Genomic DNA, 13,714 nt, shown 5'->3' on the forward strand with positions numbered 1-13,714 from the left:
GGGAAAAAAAAAAAAAAAAAAAACATCAGCCGCCAAGGTCGTGACTCATCAAGGTGACAAAGACCCGCCAGCAGGCTTGTTTGTGCTCATCAGCCGACTCATGTTGACACTACTGACATGACACGGAACTACACTACACCGTGATGGAAAACGCAGCGTTGACTTTTTTGATGCCGCCATATATAATATTTGTACTTTTTCTTTATTAGAGCTTTGAATTCATTTAATCAGCAAAATGCAGGTGCTGCCGTGGGCCACTGCTCACATCCTGACACCCGCTGACAGACTCGCTGATGTCATACGCAACAGCAGCAGGACCCGCCTCTTAAAGGCTCTTGCATGTACACACCACCACAGCACCACATAAAGTATTAAAGTAGTGCCGTCCAGTTTCGCTTACACATCATGTGTGTCTTCAAAGGCAAGTTCTTTCAATTTCTTTCATATCATTTTTTTTTTATATACGTATCCTGTTTAATTTGCTTTTTCTTTTTGGAGGGGATGGGAAAGAAAATGTATCCTTTTTTTCCAGTGACACACATTAACCTTAAGCACGCAGGCACACACACGCACAACACAGGTTCATGAATCACACCACATGTGACCCCACGTAACACCGTGGTCGTGTGTCAATGATTGTCGAGGCCACTCATCAATGCCAACTTTACGACAGGATAGAAAAGTGAAACATTTTGTACTTGAACCTTGTGTTTAATTTAAATAAGACATTTTCATTTCCGTTTTTTGGGGTGTGTAAAAGACATTTTACCGAACAATATGATCCCCCCCCCCCCCCCAATTCTGTGAGCAATAGATTGGATCCCAACATGGGCTATTTGATCACGACGTTGCTAAAATTTTATTGTCCTCAATTATTGGAGCAACTGCACTGAAATTTTCTTGTGCAAAAAAGTGCAAACTCTTCAACTATATAGTTTGTAAGTTGTGTCTTTAGGTTTGCTGGTTGGTTACGTCACAACTGTAATTTCTCGAGAATGACACATTTTTTGTTGAACGTTAGCGAGTTAGTTACTAGATTAGTTAGTTAATTAATTAGTTAGTTGTTTGGTTTGCTTGCTAGCTAGCTAGCTAGTTATTAGATGAGTCAACAAATTAAATAGCTGGTCAGTTATTACGTTGTCTCGCAAGCTAATTCGACTAGCTTAATTAGCAAGCCGCTATTGAATTAAAACGAGGTTCGAAACTCGTTTTTAGAGCAGGACACATTTTCGTTAGCCGTTCCCTCGGAGGGCATGTTATGACTGGGAAACCATATAAATGTTTAACAACAAATTGATGAATAACTCATTTGAAAGTCAAAAGTCAAGAGTAATGGTTGTTCAAGTTATTGTGAAAAGGGGTTTGGTAATAAAATAAAAGAAAACGCATTATCTGAAGATTTTTTTTATTATTTCAAATGACAATATGAAATTTTGGTAGCACTTAGCAAGAATCATGGAAGATGATACTCAAGATTTGCTTTTGCGGGCCACATAAAATAATGCCCCGGGCCTGAGTTTGACACCTGTGAACTAAGGTGACACGGAAGGGAAAAAAAGTCAAACAAAATGTTTCTTGCAATTTCGCGTTCCCTTGAAATGATTGTGAGATAACAAAATGTTTTTTGGGTGAGGGAACACATTTTTTTTTCTTATTGGGTGTTTCTATATTTTGGGGTCAGTTTGGCTACTGTTTGACAGACGGCAATAAGTTGGAGATGGAAAGCGTCATGCGGGTAGGACTTGGCACCGTTCTTGAGATCCGGAGATGTCCTTCATGTGGCCATTATGTGCATAAAAATGAAAAGGTGGCCATTAAATTCACTCCAAGCGTGACAGCAGCAACATGGACACTGGCTTTTACAACCTCACTGTTTATGTTCTGTAATAGTGTAAATTGTTTTTCTTTTGAGTGTCAAGGAAAGATGATATGAATTTGAATCATTATCATTCTTAGAACTATTATTGCAGCCTATCTGATCTCCATGCCAAATAAAAAAGACTTCCTTCATATTGTATTCTAGTAAGTTGAGTTTTAAAGTATTATACGTACCAATTGGCAAATTTAGAAAACACCATTTTACTGTAATTAGACAGACACCAAGATATCTCATACCAAAGAAAAAACACTCAAGTGACCTTACAAAATGAGATTTTAAACGAAAAATAAACAGAAGTTGGCTCAAATAATTAAATCAATGGATTCGATTTTGTAGAAAATAACGTCACAAAACCCCTCTAATTTATTTCCCCGGTTATTCGAAAACACAACCTATGGTTTACAATTTACAAGACGTTGCAGGCCTGTTTTCACGGCATCCAGTAGGTGGCGTACTCGTCAACGGAATCGGTGCACCGAGTTCAGAGGACAGTTGTGGCCATTATCAATTGCAACTCCAACTTGGATGAAAATGGTGGAAAAATAACACTTTAATGCGGTGGCCTTTCACACACTGGTGAAGTGCGCATTTTCCTGTAATATCGCGTTTCATTTTATAAATTAACTGCACGACCCAACCAATCAGAGATGCCATTAAGATGTCGCACGTAAATATATTAAAAAAAAATGCAAGCTAGACGTACGAGCACTGCTGGTTTCCATAGCTGTTGCTCGGCAAGATTTACAGCACGTTTTATCAAATTTTCATTATAATGATCATTATGAACCCTTTTTTCTTCGTCGTAATGATAATAAAGGCGAATAAGGAAAATGTAATGATTCAAAATTCATTAGTCTTGATGGTGAGTGAAACACAATAATGTATTGTTTTGTTTTGTAAAATCAAGTGATAAAATCATGTCCAAAGCAAATGGTAAGCTCTTATCATTTTACGTCACTTCCAATTGTTACATACACACAGCAATTATGTCACTCTTGATGCATGATTAGTTTTTCTTTATATATTGTAATTATAATATTTCTAGTCTCTTCAGACAAATCACTGAAAGTATGAGTTTTGGTGTTCTTCATGAATGACAGTGAAGTCGAGTTTTCATTCTGCTTTCTTTGTACACCAAGGCCGGATGGCCACCGAAGGCCTCCACCGTCCCCAGGAACATCTGGTGCACCGTAGCAGGGTGTTGACTTGGTTAAAATTTTGTTTACATTAACACTACATTTTGTTAACTATAACTTAAAGGGGAACTCAACTTAAAAATGGTCTTTTCAGTGTTCGATGCGCCTCACTTGTCTAAACACTGTATTCTGATACATATTGCGTTTGCGGAATATTAATGAAGCAGCAAAATCCACATGTTTTTATCCATCTGGGGAAGCCATCAATTTGCTGCTTGCTGTTGAATGAAAATGACATCACGAATGCTCACAGCTCACCTGTTTTCTGAGTTTGGTCATGTGACATTCGCGAGCTGATCACTTGAAGGTTTGGCCGGCCTATGCGAGTGCTTCCCAGGGCCTTTTGTCATAAGCCAATAAGAAGCCTGTGCGTGTGTGTGTGTGAGACATGCTGTCACCTCAGTCCCCCGGCGCTGCCGTGTGATTCGCCATGGTGACAAAGATCCACCTGCAGGCTTGTTTGTGTTCATCAGCTGACTTATGTTGACATAACTGACATGAGGCTTAACTACACTACATGCAGCGTTGACTTGTCTTTTGGCTTTTTTTTATTATTTTATTTGAGTTGACTTAAGTATGAAATGTGTTTTATATACTGTAAAAAAAAATGCTTCGCCTTTTCAGCATTCATATTGCTACTAGATAAAAAAAAAAGTCAATATTTGGGGAGATTTTTTTTATTTTGGATGTTTAGCTGACATAAGTAGAGGAAATCTACTCACATAGCAAGTTGTCAAAATGAAATAGTAAAGTATGTGATGTGTGTATTCATTCATCCTGGCGGCCATGTCAGCTGTCTGCCTCCCAACACATGGAGGTGAAGATGGTAGACGGACTGCGCGCCATGTTTGCCGTCGTTGATGACTGCAGATCACAACAATATGATCAATAAAGCTCTTCAACACTGTCCCGATGTCCAAAGGCACTTACCCACTCGATAACCTTCTGTTAGCGCTTCCTGCTTGGCCACCATCTTGGCCACCACTAGTAAATGTCCCAGTAGCTGAACATGAATGGGAGAAGTTAATATAATATTTGTTTTCTTTCTACACTGAGAGAGTGGCGCATTCATGCCAATACTGTAAGTTGTCTATTAAAAAAAATTATATATTTGGTGATTACTACTGATGGGCATTCAAAAAAATGTTCTTGACGGCTCTATCTCATCTCACCTCAGCATCTTCATCTTTGGCTTGACTTATCCTAGCAATGTGCTTCTTTGGGATAACCAAGAAATGAACGGGAGCCTGTGGATTGATGTCTCTAAAAGCCAAAGACTGGGGGGAGGAAAAACACTAAATTACTAGACTGTAACCATTATAACTCATTGATGTATGTACAAGCACAAGTGGACCTTGTCGTCCTCGTAAATGATATCAGCAGGGAGGCTTTTGTCAATCACTTTGGAGAATATCGTGGGTGCTGGGCGGCCATATTTATTAATGGCATCTTCTGCCAGTCGTACTTCATCACTTCCGGTGGACAGAGCTCTCTGGAAAGGGTAAAACAAAAAGAAATTCGCTAAAAAAAATAACGCCCCAAAACGCGCTAGCATAGGCCACAATTTACATTGCTATCTAAAATCGAACGACTGTGACATTAATCTATCGTGACGTGGTCAAAAACAACAAGATAGAAATGACACAGAGACGCTACCTGGACTCTGCAAACAAGTTGCAAACCGCTGAGTTGGGCCACCGTCCGACTCGGCACCAAGCATGTTCGGAGAATATGATGATAAACAATGGCAAGGGGGGGCATTGTTCGCGTTATTCCCAAGTCAAAGCACAGTGTCCTCAAATATAACCACACAAGAGGTTCTATTTTCCTTAAGAAAACGTTTAGCTTGTACTACATTTGTGTTGCCTTCAGGATATCTCGTTAACTTGACTTTCACGTTGCGTTCAACGTCAGCAAAAACGGAAAGCAGTCGTTTTACGTTTATATTTATCATTAAAAAAAAACTTAATATACTTTGGATTTTACCATGTTCGCGGAAACATCCATATGACATTTTAATGTGTACTAAAAGATTACAACATTTTGGCCGACAGAAACGCAGCATTTCCAGCGCTGCTTTGCGGGTTGTGTTCAAGATCATCTGGAGGTCTTCGATGTTAACCAATAATATGCAAAATAAGCGACAATATACTTGTCATTTGTAATGAGAATACGTTAATGACGGTGGCTGCTCGATCAGTGTGTTATTTGACTACAGTTGTGTGTGCTCAATAAAGACGTTTATTCATTACCATTGCCTTTATTTTAGAGGTAGGGGGCGCTGCTGTGAAGTGTGAACGGTTTTCACTTTGCCTGCAGAAAAAACGAAGAAGAAACAACGACATGGCGACCCGCACACGGTTGCCCTTTCGCTTCCATTTGAACTCGCTTACAAGCTACAAGCTTATTCACACCGAGGTCAAGCACGCTGTCTACCCGCCCATTAAGCCCTCTCTCACGGCCAAAAGCAAATCGGCTCGGGCGCGTCAGGTCGAAGAGCAAGTCGAGAGGATAAAAGCGTCCCCGGTGCAAGATAAACTCCGGCTCCTCACTCGCATCGAGCGCAAAAAGTACGTCGTCTACCCGCAGACGTTTGCACGCAACGCGGATAAATGGTACCAGCACTTGACCAAGACCGCGTACATCCCCGGCTTGCCGGCGCAACTTCGCCTGGATCACCCTCATACTGTCGGGGAAGATGAGAGGACGTCCCCCGCCACAGAAAGAGAAAACCTCAGCATTGGTGATGAGGCGTTCGAGGAAATCCGTTCGTTGGTGACTCGCGTGATTCTCCAGGAGCATTGGCACCTGATAAAACGTCAGCCGTTCGTGTACCGACAACAGGAGCTCATCGAGGGTCCTTTTCTCAGGAACTTGGCCAAAGTGTTAACATACGCCCTGGCCAAATACAACCCGCTGCTCACCTGCTCCAGCATGGGTATAAAATCTTCCAAAGTGCACGAACGTAGCATATACAGGTTAATTTAATTCAAGCTTTTCTAAACCTTTTCTTGTCTAATGTCTCAGTACATTGTGCAGAGATTTCTGTCCTCTAACAAGGATCTGATTTCGTTCAGTTCCCCAAGAAGAAGAACGGCAAATGGAACTGAAGAAAATAATAATAATAATAATAAAGTTTAGAGAACGTCAAATTAACGTCACTGGAAAGGTTCTGGTGCATTTGATGTTTGACCTCTATATTCATCCAAAAGCCCGATATTCCAAATATCTTGAGAGTCGTGTAAATATGGTTTTTTTGTGTGTGTTCGTCAGATTTCAATCCCCAAGTGGGTTTCTATTGGAGGAGAGGGGAGAGGATCATCCCGAGGGGCCACAGAAGGGGGAGCCTGGAGCCTACCAGGTTCCAGATTGACGACCTGCCGCTCTGTCAGATTAGAATAACGCAGCAGCTGCCTCAGGTTAAAATGGTCACTTTGTCACTCATTTGCAGTCTTGTTCTTGAAACATACTTGGCTTCTACACCATTTCTTTTGAGAGCTGATCAAAGATAGCAGCCTGGGTGCTGAAGATTTAAAGGTGGGCGAAGCATATTGATGACATACCAGAAAATACGTTTAATGTCATGATATGTTTTGCATTGTAACGTGAAGGTTCATGTTTTTCATGTTTCTTTTAGTTTTTATTTGCCGAATGTAGAAGTCAAACTTATCACATTTATTGTGGAACTCATCGTTATTAGGTGAAACTTGACATTAAAACATGTAATTCATCACATTAAAACTTTTAACTTATGTTATCGTGTGAAACTTATTATTTTGTATGTAGCGTATTCTAGCATTATTATGTGAAAAATTGCGATACAATGTTTACCTACTTTTTAATGTGATGAATGATCACATGAAAACATGAAACCTACCACGTTAAAATATGAAAAATATCACATTGCCTGGAACATGTCACATTAAAACATAAAACTTTGTCACAATTTTGCGTGAAACTTCTCATGTTATGTAAAATATTGCGTTAAAAGGTAAAACCTACATCATGTTAAAACACAAATCTTATGTTAAAATGTGACATTTAATGTTAGAATGTTAATTTGTTAAATGTAAAAAATAACATGCTAACAAGTTAGTATTTGCTATGCTAACATACACATAAATAGCAACCCACGGACAAAAAGCACCAAGATGAGAATTGGAGGAAATTAAATCTTGCTAACCCATTTGTAACAAATAATGTAATTTATGTAATAAATCAAATAATGTCATTCAAACTGCTGTATTTTCATTTTTCACTACTTCAATTATGCCCAAAACGGTGTTGTTGACTGACCGTCTCCTCCCGCAGTTGGTCCCGATGGAGGCTTCTTATGACGCTGACATACCCGAAATTCCATATTCTCCTGATCGGATGCCGCTTTTCAGGAGACAGTACGCCAACACCATCTTCACAGGTGCGCCACTCGTATGGCTGTAGATAAAGCGACTTCAGATGTCATCAAATGTATGCGTGCTGGCGGTCCAACAGGTTCCAAGGTGCAGGACCCGGCGTGCTACGGTCACACGCAGTTCCACCTGGTGCCCGACCGCTACCACAGGGATCGCATGGCCCGCCGCCAGCAGTCGGACCAGGTGGAGGTGTTCCTCAGGGCCAATGCCATCACCAGCCTGTTTGCGTGGACCGCCGCGCAGGCCTCCTATCAAGGTCAAGCAGACAAACACACTGGATTGGGTTATTTTTACACATTTTGATTGCTGTATTTGACAAATATAATTTAGAAAAACAATTTTATTTTAAAATATTTTTCAACTCTAGCTGTCATATTTTCAGTGTATAGAATAATATAAAATAAAGTAACTAGAGCTGCAACTGATTATTTTAATAATCGAGTAAACTGTCGATTATGTTGTCAATTAAGTAAAAAAAAATCTGTTATTCAAAAACAGGAAATTTTTTCAAATTAGCAGTGCAGAAAATGTGCAAACAAATTATGGTATGATTATAAAAGTAATTTATTTTAAAGTAAATTTTAAAGTAATTTAATTTTAATGGTTTGTTTCAATATTTTTTATGAAATGCATTTAGTATGTTTTTAATCCAACTAAAATTTAATAGAATAACTAAATGTTAATTTATTTATTTTTACATTTTGAACAAATTCATTTGTTAGGTTTCTGGAACCACGAGGACCTGAGCAGAGCGTTCGTGTCGCAGGCGGTGATCGGCGACGGCCGCTTCTTCTCCTTCTTCTGCTACCAGCTCAACACGCTAGCGTTGTCCACACGGACGGACGTTGGCAACCCCCGCAAGAACCTCCTGTGGGGCACCGAGAGCGTGCGCCTCTACGACAGCGTGGAGGACGGCCACGTGGTCGGCTTAAACGACCATGCGCTGCGACTCCTGGTCCGATTCTTTCTCCATCAGCCCCAAGAGGTGATCCAAGTTGGAACATGAAGGGGCAGGAAGTTGGGCCAACACCCCCAAAAAATAATAAATTGTCAAGTTGTATTTAAAGAAGAATAAAAATGGTTTGCGTGCCAGTATGTGTGTGTGGTTGAATTACTAAAGTAAAAAAAAAGTTACCTTTATCTTACAATACGCCACCCCTGAAGCTCTTTGACACTCAAGTTCATAATACAAATGTATTTAAAAGACATTCGAATTTGTGTCAAATAGATATCCTGTTTAGAAACCAGGCCTTCTTTGTTACATATTGATTTTAATGACAGTTACCCAATACTGTCCACGTGATCCTCTTAAAACAATGGAAGACTGACAGCTGGAACCGAAAAAGTGGATTGAAACTACGGTACAGTACACCATGATACAAAGGACCTACCATATTAAAAAATAAAACATCAAATCATGATGATCGCTCAACACTTTATCACTCAGAATAATACATTAGTTCTTATTTTAGTGAGCGAGTGATTGCACCTTGACAATATCAGTTGATAAGAGTTGCACTCAAGTGTGGTTATTGCCCATTGTCTTTTTGCTTAATTCTAATACTAGGTAGAGATTATCTGGCTTTGGAGCAAAAGTTGGCAAATCCACAAGTCAAGCAGTTTATTGCTTTTGATGAGTCATTTTTCAAGCCTTGCGTTGCCGGGCTGAGGGGTTTTCTTCCAGTCCGTTGCTTTCTCCTGACGGCCTAAGAAGAGGTCACAATAATCAACATCTGCACAAAAGCCGGGCAATGCATTGTGGGTACTCACGTGGTGGTGGGGGGCTCAGCGTTGGTGGCGGGGAGTTCAGCAGTGGCCACCTCACTCCCTGAGGCAGATGCGCAGACAGTGATTAGAACATTAGGCACACCCCATACCGGATGACGAGGTCAGTCAAAACCCTCAAGTATGGACGCAAGAGGTTTTTTAGTTCGCTAGAAAGCTCGTTATCCATGTAGGTGGCTAGCTAATAAAAGAAATAAGGTGCCACAGATGTACCTTCTTGTACTTTGGCCTTCTTGGACTGACTTCTCTCGAAGAGCAAGATGGCAGTGACCAGGATGAGGACCTCCAACACGATGGCGACAAAGGGCTTCAAGGGTTCGTAAATGGTGATCACCTTTTTAGTACAGAGCAAATATAACGATTGAAGTATTCCTTTAGATTTACATGCAAGTGTTAACATGACCTACCTTTAGCTCCAGGTGGCTGACGGCCGTGCCAATGGCAAACACGGCGCCGCAGTAGAACAGAACCGAGTCGTCCCGGGTCAAATCGTACACGTGCAGCTTGGTGGCCTTGCCGTCGTTTTTGATTTGGTACTTTTGAGGTTCAACCCCAGCATCGATCTGCTCCTAAAACAAAAGCAGGAAATCGCACATATGAAACATGTCACAGCTTAAAAATATCAAACCGCAATCAAGTTGTTTGTTTACATGTTGTAGCTTGAAATGGATAATTTTATTGATCTAAAAGTCGAGTTAATCGCTTTAAGTAGACGTGGAGAAGCACACCCAAATACCAAAGATAAGGTCATAGGTATATTGTTATGAATGTCGAAAATCTGTGTCTCCGAGCAAATGTGGCTGTTTCATGGGGGGGGGGGGGAATATGGATTTACACTTTTAGTTTAGTGCTTAGTGAATTTATTCATAAACTTTAATGAGAAATGTCAATGAATTCACCAAAATAGAAAACAGAAATGCCATTTATGATCCATGATGATATTTCAAGTATTGTTAGAAATGTCCCCCCATTCAATTAAAAGAAAAAAAAACATTGGGCATGTCACACCTTGTCAGTGCCATTGGCTCGAAACCACAACCAGGTTTTGGGTTTGGGCTTGTTGTCATCCATTTTGCACACCAACACCACAGAGTCCCCAACATAGCTGACCACCGGCTTGTCACGAACGTCGCCGATGTGCGGCACTGGTGGGAAGAAAGTGCAAAAAAAAAAAAAAAATGACCATCTTCATCATCATAACTACAAACTGCAACTACTAAAATCTACAAAGAAAAAGTCAAGGTAACTCAGTGCGCATCACATAATACAGTACAGGTTTCAAAATAGTTTAAGACACTTAAAAAAGCAAGCTAAACAAAAGTAGCTTATACAATTACGAAAACAACACACAGTAGATTGCAAGTTTCAACTATTAACAAAAGCAAATTCTAAACATTTTTCTCTGCAACTAGATGCAGTTATTTGCTCGTCATGGCAGGTCTCAGTCCTCATCTGCCTATTCACTGGGAAAACTCACCTGCCAAAACGAAATCAACCTTTGCTTCATTTCCAAACATGCACGAGTATCTTCCCAGACTTTCTTCGTCTTTAATGATGAACCTCAAGATAGAAAGCCCATATAAATGCATTTTTAAAGGTAGTTTTACCACTCTCACACACTTTAAACATTTGAATACAGCGAGTCCTCGAATTACGACGTATTACTCTACGACGGCCAACAATTTAGGTTCACACTGCAGGAAAATGCGACCCAGACTGCATTTTTGCCCGTATGCGAACTGTATCCCAACTTCTCAGCAGTGCTGATAATACAGTATCTTATTTTTATTATAATTTATTTTATTACTATTAAGTATAACACGTGAAGTTGGATATTTAGTCAGAGATCTGGGGCGTCTTAAAAGGGTCAATTCCGACTTTTCATTCAGTTACATCACCAGCGTAGGAATTGATCTTCTTCGTAAATTGAGGACTTCCTGTATATTAAAACACGAGACAGGCAAAAAATAAATGCTCAGCTCAGTCATTTGGGAAATCTCAAGGAAGCGTCATTATTGTCTGCAATGATCTATCTTATACTGCGCCCTGGTGGCCAAGGGATACACATGAGCAATAGCAGCGCAAAGGGCGTTCTATTGATGCATAGAGTTAATTTTCTTGTTTTTTGAAAATGCAATATTATGGAGAGATATTTTCCTCGTTAACATAAACATTACAACCATTTTTGTAGTTTAGGCCTACTACTACTGCTATATTGTAGGCTTAAGAGTGGTTCATGTGTTTTAATAAACGGACGGCGCTCCAAAGTCGAATCTGCTCCAGTTTCTTCAATGTAACGTAAGAATTCAAGGGCGTTCTAAAATCTCACCAACAACAATAACAACTTAGGACAGGCTTGGGAGCGCCGCCTGTTTATTCAATCGACAAGTCCAACACTCTACCACACTACTTTTTTGTCGCACCCCTCTGACGTCACCATCAACAGTCACAACACACAGAGATCAGTGCACATGAACCACTCTTAAGCCTACAATTTTTATGTTGGTCGTATAGTGGTCGTTGGGGAGCGAAGTTTTTTTTTTAGTTGGAACTTGGTGTAAAACGTTGGAGAGGCACTGCTGCTGGTGCCTTACATTCTTTCAAGCTGAAACTGCTGCTTCGCCAGCGGCAGCATCACGTGACTGTCGCCAAGCTCTTGCCCGTCTTTTCGCCAGTGTCCGGTGACATTGAGCGCCTTGTTGCCGTTACCCGCCCAGGTGCACTGCAGCGTCACATTGACGGGAGCCGACACTTCCACTTTGTCCGTGTGGCTTTTACCTGTGTTGCAAAAAAATATGATGACAATTACAAAGGAATATGGACTGAACTAAAATAAATGTTTTTCTTTTTACCTTTCAGGAACACACTCCGCACATCCGACGGGAAATGACCACCAGGGTCCACCGGAGGCAGTGTCTCGCCGTTTGTCTCTGGCAAGAAAAACGGACTATTCCGTAAACCCGGGCCCCGCTTTACATTCTTGCAATTAGTTGTTTCCGCCACGACAAAATCGTACATTTTTAAGTGACTTATTTTATTTTATAGATTCTCTTTTTTTAATTTTTCTCTTTTTTTTTAAACAGATTTTTTCAGTACACACGCTATTAAAAAGAATACTAACTTGGTTCCGCCCCCCCCCAAAAAATATATTGGTCAGGTCCTAGTTCTAATTACTGTAGCAATCTCAATTAGTCCATCTATGGCGTTTCACACGTTAGCATAAAGAAAGCAGAATTTTGTTTGGGTATATATATATATATAGCGTGCGCGCTCTCGCACCCTCTCTCATATTCTCTCTCTCTCTCACTCTCCCCCTCCCCCTCCATTAAGCGTCATCATTTGTGGACAAATTATATACCAAATTAATTAACATTATATAGTGTATCTTTCATTTAATAATTAAATATTTAATTTGTACAAATAAAAGGCACACAATAAAAAACATAGTACTCGCAACAGTTCTTGGCCACAACATGATGAGCAGTAATGACACAATACTATATAGTCAAGTGAATCAAAACTGGGTAGTAAAAAAAATAAATTAAAATAAACCGGACTGTATTGAAATAATTGCAATTATTTCTTTTTAGCTGGTCGTTCCTGCACCAGGTGAGGTGATTTGAAGGTCAAGGCCCGTGAACACAGCATCACATTGAATTGAAACATCTTTACTTGCGTTGCCGTGTCCGCAGCAGGCTAGCAGTAGGAGCACCCAGGAGGCAGGCATCCTGATGACGATGCTATTCCGCGTATCCTCTCTTGCAGAGTGGAGAAGCTCATCCTTCCTCCCCTTCTTCCTCTTCCTCCTCAGCCACTTGCTGCATCACAGTGACGCCTCCGCGGTGATGTCAGTGTACATCCTGCGGCCGTTCTTCACATGACCGGAGTCAGGCTGCTCTGCCGGAGAGGGAGGTGCTTGTCCCGCAGGCTTCGAATCAGCTTGGGATGTTTTAATGTGTTTGTGCAAGCTAATATTATTTCCTGTTGGTGCAGTCGTATGAGAGGAGTGACAGCTGAAGTAATTTCAGACTGCAGCAGTACAAGGATCAATACTCACTTTACACTTTTACTCTTATCTTTTTTACCTATGCTAAAATTAGCCGGGAAAAAAATGGTCAACTATAATATCATGAAAATGGATGTAATGGTTTGAATCGGTTGAGAAATGCGAACATAGATGCACATAAAATGTTTCGGTCGGATTTGGAAATATTGTCACGCAAAATTTGGAAGAGTGAACAATTTGGAATCTTTGGATTGTGAAAAATAGTTTTGCATACTTCACAATTAAGAAGATTATCTTCAAGTCAGAATGTTTTCAATCAATTGAAAATTGTGGAAGGAGGTCATCACAAAATGTCTCAGGTGGATTTGGGAATGCAGCAATATTCAAATAAAGATTTTAAAACTCTAAACTGTTATAGTGCTACTTTGTCCATTGT

At 40.3% G+C, this 13,714-nt stretch overlaps 3 protein-coding genes across 4 annotated transcripts; 1 reads left to right on the forward strand and 2 right to left on the reverse strand.

Moving 5' to 3' along the window:
* Nucleotides 1-3,747: 3,747 nt before the first annotated feature.
* Nucleotides 3,748-5,812, reverse strand: hint2 (histidine triad nucleotide binding protein 2). Its single transcript, XM_088287764.1, has 5 exons — nt 4,732-5,812; nt 4,430-4,567; nt 4,248-4,352; nt 4,006-4,078; nt 3,748-3,939 (listed from the first exon to the last, which is right to left on the reverse strand). Exons 1-5 carry the CDS (start codon nt 4,834-4,836, stop codon nt 3,848-3,850), a joined length of 513 nt encoding a protein of 170 aa, XP_088143890.1. The 5' UTR covers nt 4,837-5,812; the 3' UTR covers nt 3,748-3,847.
* On the forward strand, nt 5,360-8,579 carry mrps30 (mitochondrial ribosomal protein S30). The gene is made up of 5 exons (XM_088287750.1): nt 5,360-6,013; nt 6,349-6,494; nt 7,387-7,492; nt 7,567-7,743; nt 8,210-8,579. The coding sequence occupies exons 1-5, from the start codon at nt 5,419-5,421 to the stop codon at nt 8,491-8,493; spliced, it is 1,308 nt and encodes a 435-aa protein (XP_088143876.1). The 5' UTR covers nt 5,360-5,418; the 3' UTR covers nt 8,494-8,579.
* A 421-nt stretch (nt 8,580-9,000) lies between these two features.
* On the reverse strand, nt 9,001-13,651 carry emb (embigin). Of its 2 annotated transcripts, none has more exons than XM_088287807.1 (8): nt 12,945-13,651; nt 12,125-12,202; nt 11,867-12,050; nt 10,750-10,832; nt 10,281-10,417; nt 9,680-9,841; nt 9,486-9,579; nt 9,001-9,315 (listed from the first exon to the last, which is right to left on the reverse strand). In XM_088287807.1, exons 1-8 carry the CDS (start codon nt 12,997-12,999, stop codon nt 9,254-9,256), a joined length of 855 nt encoding a protein of 284 aa, XP_088143933.1. In that variant the 5' UTR covers nt 13,000-13,651; the 3' UTR covers nt 9,001-9,253. The 2 variants fall into 2 exon arrangements, with proteins under 2 accessions (XP_088143933.1, XP_088143924.1); XM_088287798.1 differs by having other exon boundaries at nt 9,486-9,606; nt 12,945-13,636.
* Nucleotides 13,652-13,714: the final 63 nt, after the last annotated feature.

This window comes from Idiotropiscis lumnitzeri, chromosome 1, assembly GCF_059441095.1.
Source record: "Idiotropiscis lumnitzeri isolate Australia: NSW breed Sydney's pygmy pipehorse chromosome 1, RoL_Ilum_1.0, whole genome shotgun sequence".
NCBI classification, from domain to species: domain Eukaryota; kingdom Metazoa; phylum Chordata; class Actinopteri; order Syngnathiformes; family Syngnathidae; genus Idiotropiscis; species Idiotropiscis lumnitzeri.

What these genes read in the sequence shown, in the direction of transcription:
- emb (XM_088287798.1), bottom strand. Translation starts at nt 12,999, where the DNA reads ATGCCTGCCTCCTGGGTGCTCCTACTGCTAGCCTGCTGCGGACACGGC. An exon ending in CTGCGGACACGGCAACGCAA is followed by an intron (nt 12,203 to 12,944) that starts GTAAAGATGTTT and finishes TTTTCTTGCCAG; the next exon opens with AGACAAACGGCGAGACACTG. An exon ending in GAAGGCCAAAGTACAAGAAG is followed by an intron (nt 9,316 to 9,485) that starts GTACATCTGTGG and finishes CATCTGCCTCAG; the next exon opens with GGAGTGAGGTGGCCACTGCT.
- mrps30 (XM_088287750.1), top strand. Translation starts at nt 5,419, where the DNA reads ATGGCGACCCGCACACGGTTGCCCTTTCGCTTCCATTTGAACTCGCTT. An exon ending in CGCCAACACCATCTTCACAG is followed by an intron (nt 7,493 to 7,566) that starts GTGCGCCACTCG and finishes GCGGTCCAACAG; the next exon opens with GTTCCAAGGTGCAGGACCCG. An exon ending in CGCGCAGGCCTCCTATCAAG is followed by an intron (nt 7,744 to 8,209) that starts GTCAAGCAGACA and finishes TTCATTTGTTAG; the next exon opens with GTTTCTGGAACCACGAGGAC.
- hint2 (XM_088287764.1), bottom strand. Translation starts at nt 4,836, where the DNA reads ATGCCCCCCCTTGCCATTGTTTATCATCATATTCTCCGAACATGCTTG. An exon ending in AACTTGTTTGCAGAGTCCAG is followed by an intron (nt 4,568 to 4,731) that starts GTAGCGTCTCTG and finishes TACCCTTTCCAG; the next exon opens with AGAGCTCTGTCCACCGGAAG. An exon ending in CCAAAGATGAAGATGCTGAG is followed by an intron (nt 4,079 to 4,247) that starts GTGAGATGAGAT and finishes ATTCATGTTCAG; the next exon opens with CTACTGGGACATTTACTAGT.